Source organism: Amblyomma mixtum, chromosome 4, assembly GCF_055824585.1.
Source record: "Amblyomma mixtum isolate Tamu chromosome 4, ASM5582458v1, whole genome shotgun sequence".
Lineage (NCBI taxonomy): Eukaryota > Metazoa > Arthropoda > Arachnida > Ixodida > Ixodidae > Amblyomma > Amblyomma mixtum.
In genome coordinates, this window is record NC_143015.1 from 113,875,563 (window position 1) to 113,893,102 (window position 17,540).

Sequence of the window (17,540 nt, forward strand, 5' to 3'; positions counted from 1 at the left end):
TCACAGGTGCTTGGGTTGAAGGATGATACACAGCATGGAAACCGTATAAATAAGCATAATTTGTAGAATATCGATTAAGAAAAAGTAATGACTTGTGAAACCGCATGTCCGATCGAAACTGGAAACGAAAGATACCAGTCGAAGTGACAGGAATGGATAACACAAAGGGACGACAAGTAAGATGAGCGAAAGTAAAGCTCTAAACTCTGCAACCCAGCGTTGCATTTCAAAACACATAAAATATTGCAAGGTACATTTCTATTCGCAATACGAACGCAATCCGACTCACTGTACGCTCCATGGTATAGTAGGGGAGACACTCAATTTTTCGCAGTGCGTTTTCACTCTGGAATGATGAACACAGAATTAGTTAACACGGATCACTATGCGGAATTCGTCAGCTCTCAATAAATATCTTCTAACCGAATTTTTTTCTCCGTAGTTTCAATTTTGTTTTCAGTTGCCAGACGGCCTTTGCGACGTCACTGGTATGAGACCACGCGAGGCATACAAAGACTGCAGTATACTCGCTGCTTTCTCATTTTAGAAAGACACGGACATAAGTGTTTTTTTTTTATTTAAAATAATAGTAAAAAAGACGGAAAATATTTTTGCTAGCCCCGGCATCTGCCATCGCTGCGGGAAGAACCTGATCTGGGGCAGCGGAAATAAAGGACAGCAGGCAGTGTGTAGAAGTGAAAAGAAAGAGGTGGGGGGACAGTTACAAAGGTTAGGGGGAGAGAGTTACAATGTACAAGCAATCTATTTACGTTTAAACATATATACAGGTCGGGCGCATGTGATGTCCGTAATCAAAGCGGAATAAGAGCACACGCGCACGACACAATGTACACTACAACTGGAGTGGGACGTCCAGCTGACACACGCGGAGCGTTCAGTCACTGCGCGTCACTACCTAGCAGAGAACAGATGGGACGTCAAGCCCGTCTGTTCGAGGAATGCACAGAGGTTCACCACTGCTCGTTCACGGGTGCACTCACTGCCCTGCGGCCACATTAGCGTCGTTAGAGCGTCTGGGAGTATGCCCAGCGCCCTCTAGGCCATGAGCATATCACGACCAGCATCGGCGAACGTGATGCAGAGAAGGAGCAGATGCTCCAAAGAAAGACACCGGCACACTTATACTAAATGTTATTCATCCTCCACAACATTTCAGCTCAAGCACATGTCGGCGTGTAAGCGGAGTAGATGTATTTGTGAATCAAGACGCTCAATCCACTCACTGGACGAACAGACAAGAAAAAAAAACAGAATTTTGGTTTGAAAACATTTTACCAATCGACGAGCGAGCTCTTTATAGGAGTGGGTAGGATATTCTACGCCTTTAATGCAACTTCGTCCTGACATGTGAGTGTGAGTGCATTGTATTGTATTGTATTGTATTGTATTGTATTGTATTGTATTGTATTGTATTGTATTGTATTGTATTGTATTGTATTGTATTGTGTATATATGAGTGTATTGGGATAGAGAGCAAACTTTAAACTTTTCGACATACGTTTCGCCGACGCCATAGCGGCCGCCGTAAAACCTGAAAGTATTTGTGATCGGTTCATGGCTACCTGATCGCGCTGAACTCTGGAAGCCATGGTCCGCACTCTATAATGGCTTCCTGACGCCAAGTGAGCCGCATATGTTCAATCAAATTCAGTAATGCTTTGTTTATATTTTTGTATTAGTGCGCTAACCTCTGTCCAAATTTCCCAGATTTGTCCCACAGCTAGCGCACTTCAAAAAATATGAAAAAAAAACAATCAGTCGATCACTCAATCAAATAGTCCAAATCAGTCAATTGACTTGAAACACTCACGAAGTATATAATTTTGCAAAAATGTCAATACATTGGCACGTCAAGAACAAGCAGCTGTTGTGCCAGCAGAAATCGGCACATTGAAATGGGAACCGTTGGGGATAAGAGTTAATGGATAATAACTAAGTAATTTGCGATTCGCTGATGACATTGCCTTGCTGAGTCACTCAGGACATGAATTGCAAAGCATGATCAATGAGTTAGACAGGCAGAGTAGAACGGTGGGGCTAAGAATTAACATGCAGAAAACGAAAGTAATGTTCAACAGTCTATATAGGAGGGAACAGCAGTTCGCAATTGGTAGCGAGGTGCTGGAAGTAGTAGGAGAATATGTCTTCTTAGGGCAGGTAGTAACAACTGATCCAGATCATGAGAGGGAAATAACTACAAGAATAAGATTGGGGTGGAGCACATATGGCAGGTTCTCTCAGGGACATGAATGGCAGTTTACCAATATCCTTCAAGATAAAAGTATACAACAGCTGTATCTTACCGGTACTCAGCTATGGGGCAGAAACGCGGAGGCTAACAAATAGGGTTCAGCTTAAGGACAACGCAGCGAGCTATGGAAAGAAAAATGATAGGTGTAAAGTTAAGAGACCGGAAGAGGGCGGAGTGGGTGAGGGGACAAACGCGGGTTAATGACATCCTGGTCGAAATGAAGAGGAAGAAATGGGCTTGGGAGAAGGCAAGCGTAGTAATGGCCGGCAGAAAGTTAGGTGGGCGGATGAGATTAAGAAGTATACTTGGGTATACGGTGGCCGTAACTGGCAAAGGACAGGGTTAATTGGAGAGACATGGGAGAAACCTTAGAAAATGGGCTTGGGAGAAGGCAAGCGTAGTAGTGGCCGGCAGAAAGTTAGGTGGGCGGATGAGATTAAGAAGTATACTTGGGTATACGGCGACCGTAACTGGCAAAGGACAGGGTTAATTGGAGAGACATGGGAGAAACCTTTGCCCTGCAGTGGGTGTAGTCAGGCTGACGATGATGATGAGTGCTGGCTCCAATGGTCTGGACAAGCACTTGAAGCAAATCAAGGTTGACAGAATTTCGACCTGTACACTGCAGAAAACCATGCTGCTGGCATCTGCGCTTATTATTTGACGATATGTAACAGTACTCGCATCTTAGGTTCCATGAAATCATACATAAGCTCTTGTTGTGATTTTAGTGTGATGGTAATATGATGATAATTTAATAGTCATAATATAAAAAAGAAAAAGAAAGGGGACATCTAGTTTTATAATCTGTTGGCAATGCTTGCAGCTGTTGATGCCTTTACCGGAAGAGACTTCAGCCAGTGAGAATGCTTCCATCTGCTGACGTCACTTCCGTCTATCCAGTGGGCGAATTTTATGACCGACGACGCATTTCAGCCGCATGGGGCTTCTAATGATTAAAATAAACATGCGCTGTGGCTGTGCATGCAAACAGATGCTGTGTCGCAGCGTAGCTTCTCTCCATGCAGTTCGTGTGACGAAAGAGGCCGACGCTGCTGACACCACATCCGGTCACGTGGTACGCCACCTACTTCCGGATTCCGGTTCCATCTGTCGTCATGCAGCGCAGCCCGACAGCGTCTCCGCAGAACATAGGCTCGCTTTCCAGCTCTGTTCGTTGCTGCTGCGATTGCTGTCGTCTCGTTCTCTCTTGTGTTGTTTCGTGTGTTTGCTACCGCTCCCGGCAAGAGCTGGGAAAGGAAAGCGGGGGGGGGGGGGGGGGGGGGGGGGGGGGTTGCATTCCTGTCGATGCCAATGCCAACTTGTTTTGGCTGTTGTTCGACGACCTTTTCTGCGTCGACGGAAGAGCGTTTTGTTTCGACTGTTCCACCCGTATACCTGCAGCTCTCGCGTGCAAGCCAACGTTTCCCTTTATACTGCAAGGTCCAATAGGCTCTCATATGGGCGATAAAGGCGAAGAAATATGCAAATTAATTTATGCATGCAAAATAAGTTCTTGTACCTTTGGCATATCACAAAGGTTTCCTAAATTATTAACTTTTAGTCTGTTTTAATGAGCGGCACTTTTCTTTAGTTTGGTTTGGTTTGGTTTATGGGGTTTAACGTCCCAAAGCGACTCAGGCTATGAGAGACGCCGTAGTGAAGGGCTCCGGAAATTTCGACCACCTGGGGTTCTTTAACGTGCACTGACATCGCACAGTACACGGGCCTCTAGAATTTCTCCACCAAAGAAATTCAGCCGCCGCGGCCGGGATCGAACCCGCGTCTTTTGGGTCAACAGCCGAGCACCATAACCAGTGAGTGAAACTTTAAGATGGACATTGGATAAAATGGGCTCCGACCAGTCAACGGTAATGCGAAAAAAAACACGAAGAAGCGATGCATATAATTCGAAGAAGTCAGGCTGCTTCGGCGTGTGGAAAAGGTCCCATTGGTTGAACCCTAAGATGTATGAACAAATTAATCAGAGAACAGAAACAACTTTCATGAAGGCCACCCCTTGCATCTGTGACATTGTCGACATGTGGATGTGTAGTTCAGAGTTCCACGGGAGGGATCATCGCTACGGGAAAGAACGGCAGCATCATGGGAAGGAACGTCAACTTGCTCTTTCGCGAGGCTGTACAGAGGCGCTTGCTGCATGTGGTCAGGACAGATCATGCGTTAGGCTGCTGACCCGAAAGACGCGGGTTCGATCCAGGCCGCGGCGGTTGAATTTCTTTGGAGGAGAAATTCTAGAAGCCCGTGTACTGTGCGATGTCAGTGCACGTTAAAAGAACCCCAGGTGGCGGAAATTTCCGGAGCCCTCCACTACGGCGTCTCTCATAGCCTGAGTCGCTTTGGGACGTTAAACCCCATAAACCAAACCAAACCAGATCATGCGTTAGCCTCTCGTCTACTGCGCCCTGTCCGACAAAAGAAAAGAAATTGAGAACTGCCATGCGGAATATATTATTGACAACTTTTTTTTTCTTTCATGTCGCATTCCTCCACTCTGCCTTGCAAGCTCTTGACTTTATTTTGTCTGTCTGAATTCTATTAAAGCCAAATGTATTGTCAGCAGTGCCCCACCATCCGTTCGTTCCTGTCGTCAACAGTTAGCTCAGCCCACCTTGATGGGACAGTTGCCACTTTATGAAGATTACCAATGTTCTGATGTTGGCTGGTTGATTAAACATTAATTCTACAACCAGAAAAGCGGAAAGCAACACTGAGGAGTGCACAACATATTCATGCTTTGTTGTGCAGTCCTCAGTGTCGCGTTTCGGGTTTGCCGGAGTAGAATTCATTCATTCATTCTTAAGGCCTTTAAGCTCTCATACTCGCGACCATAACTCTGTCTGTCCGTCCGTTACATCTGAAGAGGGAAGTATTAACTAGTCATTACTAGTCACAAGTCATGACTAGTTAGTCGTATCTAGTTACTCATGAACAGTCAGTCATTAAGCAGTCATCACTAGTTAGTCATTAACCTGCATGACTAGTTTGTCATAAACTAATTAGTCGTGACTAAGTAGTCATTAACCAGTCATGACTAGTTAGTCATTAACGAATCATGATTAGTTAGGCATCAACTAATTAGTCGTGACTAAGTAGTCATTAACCAGTCATAACTAGCTAGTCATTAACCAATAATGAGTAGTTAGACATGGGTCATGACTAATTAGTTATGACTAGCTAATCCATGTCGCCCCATAGACGCCTCGTGTGTGCCAACGGCCGTGCGGCCAAAATTGTGTGGAAAGGCTTTCGCCTCGAGCACTTCAGATCGTCAAAGTGCCCTTGAATTTTTCATTCATTCATTCATTCGTTCATTCATTCATTCATTCATTCATTGATTGATTCATTCATTCATTCATTCATTCATTCATTCATTCATTGTTTTTGCAACAAAAACTAGGTGGTCGCATGGACTAAAAGCTAAGTAAGCAACTTAATTGACGAGGCCCAGGAGACCGTTACATTCAACGCTTTATCGAACGAACAGTCAGGGGTTATCAGGCACAAAAGCTGCCATTGACAGCTTGAGGGTTCCTGAGGCCCGTACAATTATATATATAGCAGTACATAAACACTGTAGAAAACGCTGAACACATATGCATACAATTACGTAAATGGCAACGCACATTCACCTATGCTGAATACAATTTGATATAATGCAGTTCAGTGCATTGACATACGGTCTATTTCATTTCTGTGCAACTGCTTGAGGTTCATTTTACAAAAACGTTGTGAGTATATTGAGGGAAAAAGCATACAGGATAGAAACTCTCAAGAACACTTAAAATCACAGCTAATAACATGAATTGCCATTTTATGTCTCCTTCTCATCTCTTTTCCAGACTGTCAGGCGATCCGAGCGCCTAGCGACAAAGAGACTTGTACCGGGTTCGACTGAGTCGGTTTCGCGAGATAATTTTTTTCGTTGAATGCATCCCTGGGGCAATAAAGAACAACTTCCTTATCACCGCGAGCTCCGCCAGCATACACACGGAAAAAACAGGTGTGTTCCACTAGCCGGTGGCCATGTTCCGCGTATCGGTCAGAAACAGAAAAAGGCGCAAAATCGTGTTGTCTAGAATTCAGACCATAGAGAACTTTTAGCGAAAAGTTAGTTTCTGGTGCATAAAACATGCCTTCCGCTCTAGAGGAACTCTTGTTTGGGCTAGTTGGTTCTTGACTCAGGATGAAAACGGCGCAAAAAAACGTGGTCAAAAGAGAGACAAACACGACAGGACCAGCGCCAACTTGCAACTGAATTTTATTTCGCGCCAAACCCACCTTTATGTTAGCCAACACGCCGTAACATCCGTGTAATCACGCACACACAGTAGAATGGATCACTGAAAGATATCATGAAGCACGATAGCAACCACGCAACATACTATCATGAAAAAAAAACCAACAAATGTATAATAAACAACTCTACAACACGAAACAGTCATGACCAAGGAACTCTTAAACACCGAAATCGATACAAACGGCGTTGTGTGTATGTTACGTGGTTGCTATCGTGCTTCATGATATCTTTCAGTGATCTGTTCTACTGTGTGTGCGTGATTACACGGATGTTACGGTGTGTTGGCTTACATAAAGGCGAGTTTGGCGCGAAATAAAATTCAGTTGCAAGTTGGCGCTGGTCCTGTCGTGTTTGTCTCTCTTTTGTCCACGTTTTTTGCGCCGTTTTCCTCTAGAATTAACGCTCCAAAGAAAAAAAAAAGTCCAACCGCTTTTACCACAGCCCGACGAGCGCGCGAGCAGATCCTTGGTATACGAAACAATAGCAGGACTAGCATGTCGAGCTGTGCATCAAGCCTTCCGTAGCTCGAACCCGGCTTTCGCTTGACCCGGAAACGTGCTCGTCGCGGTCGTTTTTCACGGCATTGTTTGACACGCGTTTCCTCTCTTTCTCTTTTTTTTTTTCGCGTGCCGACCGTCAACGCCGTTGCATCCCGGGTCGCAACGCACTTCCGACACCGCAAACGGTACTGGGTCGACGCATGTACGAAGCCCGCGCGACCTTGCCCCCCTCCGGCGTCGCATGGTTGCCGACGGCCAACGCATATGCATAGCAACGCATGCCGTTTATCTATAAACAGCAGGTGCGCGCGAATGTGGTCGAGCGCGTGTTTACGGGAACCAGAGAACTCGCTGCAAATCAGGGTTAACTATAGGGTGCCTTTATACACTATAGTGCACGTTGCGAATTCAGTGTTTTTTCCAGGAATTCAGGGCCTTTTCCAGAAGTCTGCAACAGCTAACAGTGGTTTATCAATGGCGAGAGCTTCCCAGCAAACTAAAAACCTCTCAGAGACGTCTAAGCTAGACGTCTCTGAGAGGTTTTTGGTTTGCTGGGTTTATATGGCTCTGTCGCGTCAACGAAAAGTGTCCGCATATTTTGACCGCACGATAACGTCGTTCTCTGAAGATAAAGGTTTGAACGCGTTATTAAGGCGAAAGCCATTAATGCCTCATCGTTGTCGACAGAAGGTTGTCAGCAGAGGTGCCACGGTTTTTCTAGTCAGACCAGAAAAAAATCTTTGTGCAAGATGGGATTCGAATCACCATCCCTCCGTTCCGCAGCCGAGCGTGCTAATGGCTACGCTACTTCCTGCCAACGCAGATGTAGTTCTCCTTGTCTAGGACGCTGGAAAGTGTTTGCAGAAAGGCGTCGAATTAGATGGATGCCTCCCAAACGCAAAGGCTTTCGCCTCATCGCACTTTAGGGCAACAAAGAGCCCCCCCCCCCCCCCCCTTAATTTTTGTGACAGTTTGTGATAAAATGCTACCAGGGGAGAAATTTGGTTGATGAGGTGTAATTAGTGAACTAATCAAACGCGAAAGTATACACGTAGGCTTAAAAATTGCCACGGACGTCGATATAGAACATGGACGTCAGAACAGCGAAGGACGTCGACATAGTATGCGGACGTTTTGCTTTCGCATTGCTCCAATGCGGGTCGCCGCAGTGATCTCAGAGTTTATGGGGTTTAGCGTCCCAAAGTGACTCAGGCTATGAAGGATGCCGTAGTGTACGGCTCCGTATAATTTCGACCACCTGATATTCTTTAACGTGCACTGACATCGCACAATACGCAGACTTCTTTGCTTCAGACGAGTTGAGCACCCTTTGTATCGCAAATAGAGTTTTTTTTTTATATAAACAAAGCGATGCAGCAAACTTTATATTTCTCAAAAAAGGGAGACCGGTAGCACGTACTCCGCTGTTTTTGTGCAGACAGGTTTTGTCACTCGTAATCATAACTTTTTTTTTTGCGTATCTGGCGATGCATATTCGTGTTAGAAATAAACAATATTGATTCCCTGATGGCTCGACTACTCTCTAGGCGTATAATGGTGTTCCGACGTTAGAGTTATCAACCGCTGTGTGTCTCTTTGTACGAAATTTGGCACGTGACCGTAAAAAAAAACAACAGGGAACACTAATTACATTGTGCGTTGCAATGCGATTCATAAGCTTTATGTCCATGCCAGAAGTCTATACGTAATTTTTGAGGAACAAAACGGCGTCTTTTGACTGAACGATGGTTGTGATCCCTTTGCAAGTAGCAGACGATGTGCGGCTCTACTGCCGTGCGGAAGTATCATGATCGTATCGGCGACGAAGCGTGACCTGTAGGCGAACCAGCGCAGTATGCGTCGTTTACAAAGAAGGGAAGGTTGCGGGTGGCAGTATATATGACTCCACTCACTGTTGCGTCGATATCCGAAACTGCTGTATTTGTTTCGCCTCGCTAAACTACCGGTTCACCACCCGCTCACCGGCCACCAGCTAAGACCGTACACGAGCCCTGGATTAAAGGGACTACGCAACGAATTAAAAGTCGCTTGTAAATGCTTTGAATGCTTAGAAATGATGCTAAGAAGCATTCATACCAAGTATGATTCTTCAGAACTGAGCCGGCAATTTATTATGAATTTTTAAAAACCGTGTTTTTTTTTTAAATTCGCGGGCCGACTGGTGCCCTCGCAGTGACCGATTTTGAAACTAAAATCGGGAAAATAGACGTCACTAGTCCCATGACGTCGGCAGGCCACCGCACGCTGCCATTCGCTGGAGCCACGGCAGCCATGACGTCATGGGCACACTTCCGGTAGCCGTGAAAAACGTTGCTCGTGCCGCCGCGCGACTCCCTCAGGCAAGCGCGAGCCAGCTAGGCATTGCCTTCACGCATATGGTTTCAATTTACCTCTGCCGTCTCTTTCAGTCGAGAGTTCCGGAGCCACTCGCAGTGTCTTTTTCGTCCGCCCGAGGCTAAGAGACGCTGCTGCTGGGTACGACAACCGGAAGTCGTAAACCGAACGTAAACGAATGACGTTTTCGTGGGCGGGGTCCAGTCCCAGAGCTGTTTTCTTTATTTTTTTTCTGGTGCCTCGCGTGTACGAGTTGAGGGGAGAGAGGAGGAGCGTAAGTTTTAATCGTCTATAACACTTCGTTGTTATTGATGCTAGCTCAAAAATTCCTGCGCTGGGGTGACGAGTGATGGAATGCCTATCTCTCGTCTGCTTTACGTAATCTCAATTAATTTAGTACATAGTCCCTTTAAGGGCCCCTCCTAGTCCGGTAGCCTCCTAGGGCCGCCGCGGTGGCTCAGCGGTTATGGTGCTCGGCTGCTGACCCGAAAGACGCGGGTTCGATCCCGGCCGCGGCGGCTAGAATTTCTTTGGGGGAGAAATTCTAGAGGCCCGTGTACTGTGCGATGTCAGTGCACGTTAAAGAACCCCAGGTGGTCGAAATTTACGGAGCCCTCCACTACGGCGTCTCTCATAGCCGTAGTCGCTTTGGGACGTTAAACCCCCATAAACTAAACTAAACCAAACCTGGTTCGGGGAGCGCAAAGGCGTTCAATAAAACGTCTGCCACGCCGCAACCATCAGCTCATCACCACCCAAACCGCCGTCGTTATCAGCCTGCTTTGCGTGTCTGCATTACGTGCACTGACACTGCACAGCAAACGGGCGTTTTCGTATTCCACCCCTATCTATATGCAACTGGGATTCGATCTCGCGACCTAGCTTGGGCTGAAATATAAAGCAACCTCGCGCCTTCCCCCGAGTACAAGAACAGGTGTCCAACTACACGTGTAAAGGTTCGTAGTTTCGTATCCAGTGGGATTTGGAAATTAGTAGGGTTTTAACGCAGTTAAACCGAGTAGACATGCGAAAGCGTGTGCTTAGCTATTTGGTTTTGCTCCTGGTTTTATCTTCGGGTAACTAATTGGTTTTGCTGTGCGTGTTGCTACATAGCTAGCATTCAGAGAGACATGGAATGAGGGTCCCACCCACAAGCTCCCACAAGCTCCCCGAACTCTTTTAATTTTAATAAAGCCTTTCCTCCTTCTCCTCAGAGAGACATCCATCCCTATTCTCGATTCCGATTGCCCCAATGTTCGTCAAGACTGTCTTGTGATCACTGAAGTAATCTGCAACGATACACACTTCTTTGACCTGACCTTCGCTTCTGCAAAGGCCAGGTCTGTACGTGCGAGTACTCCACTGGGTCGTTGGCACGTGGCGACGATATCAGACTCCGGTTAAGCTCTTCCTTCGACCGATCGAGGAACTGGCGATTCGTCGGCGCATTCTTGTTGAAATCCTCCGATCCACTGCCTTCTGGCATAGACAACCCGGACTCGATCGGACCGCCTCGTCATTAGGAGTGCTGGGTGCCAGGTATACTAACATTAGCGTGACAACTGAGGCAGCCGTACAACACAGGATTCACCTTCTGCAACCTGTCTTTCAAGCAAGACTTGTACAGTCGCGGGTAAAAAAGATTAGCACAGGAGACGGAACACCAGAGCGCCGGAATGACAACGCGTGGCGCTGCGGGTGGCGAAGAGGCTGATAACGAGAGTGCCGAGCCGTTCCCATTCTACAGTATTAGGGGGGTTCAGTGGACTGCCACGGACCGGAGAAATTACTGGCTAAAAGCAGCGCTACAGCTATTGTTCCCGCGAGTTCCTTTTGACAAACCATCGCGGACATAAAAAAAACAGTAATAAAAACAAGCCATCTTTGCTTGATAACCGAGCCAAAATAAATACCGCATGCACAGTCACGTAGCGTCGGCACTTCAACGCTCGGGTGGTGCACGCTTGATAAAGCTTACTTCCTGCCGTCCCCCCCCCCCCCCCCCCCCCCTAGGCTGCAATACATGGAAACGGCCCGATAAACAGGTCTGCGTACCGCAGCGCCGCGTGGTGAGATATACGAATTCTGATCGCCAAAGATCTTTGCTAATATTTTTTGCTCGCGACTGTACATTGGTCAGCGCGTCCTAACCGACTTCCTTATGTTAGACGGACCCGGCTGGTGGTGGTGAAAACTTTTAATTACTGAAATAGAGTTTGGGAGCCACAGAGTGGCCCCGCTACATGGTCGGCGTCCACAATGCCCCGTCTCTCGCCCGTTTCACCAGAGCCCTTTGGGACTCAAGCGAGGAGCAGTTGAGGAGGGCAGTCTCCCATGCCTCTCTGGAAGGGGTAGGGGAAGGGGGGAGGTGGGGATTTTTAGTACATGCCCACACCCGGCTCGCTCTTCATCCTGGCTTTGACAGAGGCTCACGAGTACATCGTTAAACCACGTGAATGCTCTCGTCAATCCGGTGTTTACTGCACCTAGTGGTTCGATGTATGCTATGCAATGCATCGTGGCCATGGTGGGCTGTTGCTATGCTAGGTCTGGCCAAGGTAACCCTCAAGATCAAGCTTTACGCAAGTTGTTTACGCTACGCGGCGTAAACCGCGGGCCTTCTCAATTGCCACCGCACAAGTACATGCAAGGGAACACGCGAGGCTATCGAGCGCCTGTGGCTGCTCTGAAGAAGCACGCCGTACCGTATTACAACGATGCGCGCGAGCAATTTTTAGAAGAGAATATTGGAGCACATGCCTCCGATTTCACAAGCGGAAAACGCACCTAACAAGCATTTCAGGATGCGACTCTGGTGTTTAGAACAGCCATGAGTATAGCCACGGGCTCGTGTGTTCCGTTTCAGATTGTTTCTACCTGTACATCGGTTTTGTAACTGTCCAGAACTCTCTCCGCAACTCTGGGTCAGAGCGAACACTTCGCACAGCCTACCGGATGCGAGCCCTCAGCCACCCCGTCAAAAAAACGCCACACCGCGAAGCGATTGGGCGAACTGGCGCCATAAACAACCCTCTCCCAGTAATCTGTCATGCACTCTCTCGTTCATAAGCTGCCGCGACACCTCCTCACCCGCGCAGAGCCTGTGGAGGAACTCGGAATGCAACAGCGCGCCAACTCTACCTTACAAAAATCTCTGTACAGTTTAAAGACCAATCGTAGAGAATAGTCTATAGGCAATACAAATTCTATAGACAGTGTATAGATTTATGGCCTTATACTCTTATAAGACTTTTGTCTATAGCCTATGAATAGACAAAAGGAAGCATCTACAGGAAAGCAATAGAGTCTATATGTAGTCTACAGACTGTCTATAGACCACTTTTGCCATATACCAACGTGCCACGACGAGATTTGAGTGTCCCTGATGGACGCCCTTATATAAAGAGCTCTGTAATATGTTCAAAGGAGCACTGTAAAGAAATTTTCATAGCATATACACAATTGAGCTTAGCCAGACCTTGCCCGGCAGGCATACTTGACTGGCGCTGGCTGCAATGACGCGCTACTTCAAGACTTCTATTCAACGTCAACTAAAGTCGGGGCTGTATTCTGAAGCGGTTGGCTTAGTTTTATTCAGATTCATTACCTCCCGATGATAATCACGGTTACAACCAACAGCATGCGGCGAAGCCAACGGTTCGGAAAAAGCCAGCAGATTGAGATTACAACGCGTGTACTGCTACTACTGCTGGAATGCATGCACCTTAATAACCACGATGACCCAACACCAAGCACAACTAAGCTGGAGTGTAACTACACCTCTTATGACCTACTTGCAATGCGAATCTCATCTTTTCTCCTAATCATGCTTGCAGGGCTTCGGGTGATGCCAGCGATCGGCTTCCTGGAAGTTCGTATAACTGTCTGCCACCAGTAAGAGTTTTACAATGTTTTCACAAGACGTCACAAGCACTAGTGCTTCAACTATATTATGAGTGATTAATACCCGTGCCACACGGGCAGAATTAATGCCATGAAGTGCTTACTGCCTTAAGTTTTAATGGCATTCATGCGGTGCCACACGCATGAATTTAATGGCATTAGCCTTACTGCCATTCGCGACCTACTGAGTTTGCCACAACTCATTCGCCCGTGCAATGTGTACTCTCGTTCCCATTCCACACGCAGAAAAGCATGCAGCTTTGTTAATAACAGCTTCCTAACCAGTAGGAAATGGTTAATTCTTAACTTTCAGTCAGATGAGGCATCTATACCGCATTTTCGATGCAAAGAGCGCCATTTTAACCAGCCTTATGACAGGTACTCTCGACTTATGTGCTGACATGAGAGTTTATGGCTACTTTTACGACTTGTGAAGCAGGAACAGCCGTATTTTCTGGAAAATCATTTTTAAATTACATTTGAACAACATTCCCGATTATATTGTGCTCATTAGGAATGTTTATATTCAGATGAAACTTTTGACTACCTTGCAAGCGTTACCGTCATCGCCACTTTCGATAATGGCATTAAATGTGGACGTGTAGCACCAACTCCGAAAATAATGGCATTAACAAACTTAAGGCCTTAAACATTTACTGCCATTTCTTGTGCGCGTGTGGCACGGGTATAAGTTATGCTAAAACTGCCCATGCTTGACATTTTTTTTTGGAATAGTTACCTGAAGAATGAACAACACTCAGTACACAAAAACGCTGATGAGCGGTGTCTTTATTCACAATTGAACTGCAGCGATCATTCGGCATACAAATCTGCACCTCTCATTAAATGTGCACTTTGCGACAGACGGGCATAATTACGGAGGGCGATGGAGCATGTGTGTTGTATGGAATGGAGAGAATGTTTGTCTTATTCCAGTTCAAACCACACAGATACACACACGCATGTACACATTCACGCACGCGAGAAACAAGGCTGACCCTCCCGACTTCTGTCTAGTGTGGACCGAGCGACGGCAACCAGCTCCACGGCGAATGCGAGATGCTTAGCAAGGGGGAGGGGAAAAAAAAGATGTCATAACAAAACTGAAAAGAAGCCTTCGTCTACACACAATGCCAAACAACCTAACAGAAAACAAGAGAAACGGCCCACAAATGATCAATGGATGACCCAACGACAGCAAACGTGCGTGGAGGCAGCACTTATCTAATATGCCCTATGAAGAAAAACGATAGCCAATGACTGCATTCAATGAAGACGGATGCGCCCTGTATATGTACATGGAGAGGAGGAAAAAAAGAAAGAACTGACAAATATAATTCAGCAAAGTGCACAAAGGTCAACAAAAATTCAATTCATCGTGAAGATGTCATCGAAATCATTCCATAAACTCTCTGCCAACAAGCAAAGCACAGAAAAATCCATTGTCTTGGCAAAGCAAGAGAACAGCATGCTAATGTGAATGAGTTTGAGGAGAACAGTGGAAATAGAAAACAAAACATCAACAAAAAAAGAGGAACCAGAATGTTATGAAAACACCGACATGGTACTTATACCAACAGGCTCACAGTGAACCATTGAAAAGCTGTTTAACCAGCAGCGCTCGTCGATAGTAAAGGAGATAGGTGACTGACAACGCACTTGTATAAAAACTGAGGCGTAAAATGGTGACACGATCCTTAAGTCTTTTTTTCCCGAAACCCTCAGCGGCTTCATTTGCTTTTTTTAACAATTCACAGTCGGGGACCTCGAATGCTCTGATGATAAGGAACATATGAGGGAGGGTGGGGGGAAATAGAGGTACAGAAATGAATCTGCGTTAAACCCACAAATGGAGAAGGAGAAAAAAAAAAACAACGAAGGTTGTGGTGGTGGCGACTCTTCCTCTCTACTGGTTCCCAGACCGGTAGAACTGGCCACCAGCGTTGCCTGCATACTGGGTGTTGTAGCTGTTGTACTGTGCCTGTGCTGTGGCATACGCAGCAGTGTTGCCGCCCTGCTGCCCGCCAGCGCCTTGCTTCTGCGCTGCAGCAGCAGCTCCTGACGTCTGATACGCAGCAGTTGGGTAGGTTGTGCTGTAAGCTTGGCTACTTGCACCTCCAAAGCCAGCCTGCTGCTGTTGACCTGCCGCAGCCCCTGTGGAGTAGCCAGCTTGCTGTTGTTGGGCCATGGCGCTCTGGTACTGTACTTGCTGCTGGGCAAAGGCCGGGTATGCTCCAGCCTTCTGTTGCTGCTGCTGCTGGGAATCCTGCCGCTGGCCAAACGCATTCTGCATGTAGTTGCTGTAGGCAGCTGCTGCAGCAGCACCCTGTGGACCCGATGGCTGCTGCTGGGGATTGGCGCTGCCTGCGCCATACTGCGATGCACCACCTTGAGACTTAGGTCCGGAAGCGCCACCTGTGTGCGGGTAACCGGTAAAGTACCCCGTACCCTGGGAGCCAGCCATCTGCTGGGAGGACTGCTGCGAACCTGAGGCCGAGGTGGCTCCACCTTGCGATTGCTGCTGCTGCTGGCTCCAGGCGTAGCCACCACCGCCACTGCCACCACCACCACTGCCACCGCCGCCACCTTGGCTTTGGCTCTCGCCATACCCTTGACCGCCGCCGCCGCCACCGTAGCCCCTTCCGCCTCCTTGTTCGTAGCCGTCCCGGTCGTCGTACTGACCGCGCCCACCGTACCCGCTGTCCCGGCCGCCACCTCTGCCGCCCTGATACCGGGAACCGCTGTCGCTGTCCCGGTCTTCCCAGCGGCCGCTGCCGCCATTGCTGCGCTCCCTGTAGCCGCCGCCACTGCCGCCGTAGCTCCGGGAGGAACCTTGTTCGTCGTCTCCCCCGCGGTCCCTAAAACCTCCCCTGCCTCCGCCTCGGTCACCGTAGCCGCCGCCGCCACGTCCTCCCCTGTCCCCGTAGCCATAACCGCCGCGTCCCCCTCGGCTGCCCCCGTAGTCGTCGCCTCGATCTCCGTAGCCTCCCCGACCGCCCCGGTCACTGTAACCGCCTCCTCGCCCACCCCGGTCGCCGTAGCCACCTCCACGCCCTCCCCTATCTCCGTATCCGCCCCGCCCGCCGCGGTCGCCGAACCCGCCCCGTCCTCCTCGGTCGCCGAATCCGCCACGACCGCGGCCGAATCCGCGCCCACCGCCCCGGCCCCCGTAGTCATCGCGGTAACCGCCCCCGTCCCGGAAGCCTCCGCCGCGGCCTCTGTAGCCGCCGCCGCCCCCTCTTCCGCCACCGCCTCCGTAGCCGCCGCGACGGTGGCCGCGGTCCCGATCGCGGTCGTCGTCACCCCACCGGCTGCCCCCGCCGCCGCTGCGCCGGCTGCGCTTCGACGAGCGGTAGTCGTCATCCGACGAACGACTTCGCGACCGGCTCCGCGAGTACGACCGCTTCCGCTCACGGTCCCGCTCGCGGTCCCTGTGACTGCTGCTCCCGCGGCCGTGCCGCCGGTCGTCGTCCGACGAGCTGTCCGAGTCGGCGTCCTCATCGTCGTCATCGCCGCCGCCTTCCTTAGCCGTCGGCAGTGGGGGCCCTGCACGGTAGATGAGGAACCAAGATTAGAGGCAGGCCTCCAGCTGCGTGATAAATGCTTCAGTCAGACCATCGTCACAGCAGAGTAGACTTGCTCATGACGGTGCACAAGCCTAACACGGCAAAAAGCAATGGCCTGTAATAGATCAATTATAAAGCCAGCACTTTCATTGTAGTGCTCAAAGATCTTTAAGAAAGATGCAAGTTAATCTCTTGGGACTGTTCCGGACACTTCAATTTCTATTCAGCTCCGTTATTTGAAAGGTTAGTCTCGACAGATGTACGTCAACTGAGGCACTTCAGCCTAGAGTCTAAGGCCCACGGTCGGCATGGTGACGGTGCGGCGGCAGGACTCCATGCATACCTTTGCATCGGACTTATCTGAGAGTCTTTTGCCTGGCTTTCTTGAAAAAGAAGGGCCACATAAAACTGTTGAATGACAAAGGTGGAAACAACTGCCACTCTTTGTCAGAGCTCACTGGTAGCCTCACCTTCTGTGAAGACGAGTCCAAGGAAAGCCATTTTTTTTAAAGCACTTTTGTACCTAAACTTCCACTAACCTTTCAGCATGGTACAACCTCGTTCTTCACATTGCATCATTGTACTTTCTATTTTTCCTGTTGCACACCAGCAAAACTGACCCT

General features: G+C 48.4%; 1 protein-coding gene across 2 annotated transcripts in view; it reads right to left on the reverse strand.

Annotated features, from left to right (window-relative positions):
* Positions 1-14,122: 14,122 nt before the first annotated feature.
* The window catches only part of LOC149347943 (uncharacterized), a 42,391-nt gene continuing 38,973 nt past the window's right edge, over positions 14,123-17,540 (reverse strand). Inside the window, exons 14-15 of one of the 2 annotated variants that reach the window (XM_089587785.1) lie at positions 15,839-16,897; positions 14,123-15,766 (exon numbers count right to left, since the gene is read on the reverse strand). In XM_089587785.1, the coding sequence (XP_089443911.1) occupies positions 15,258-15,766; positions 15,839-16,897 (1,568 nt within the window). In that variant the 3' untranslated portion in view covers positions 14,123-15,257. Of the gene's footprint in view, positions 16,898-17,540 lie in introns of both variants that reach the window. The other variant, XM_089587784.1, reaches the window with a different exon arrangement.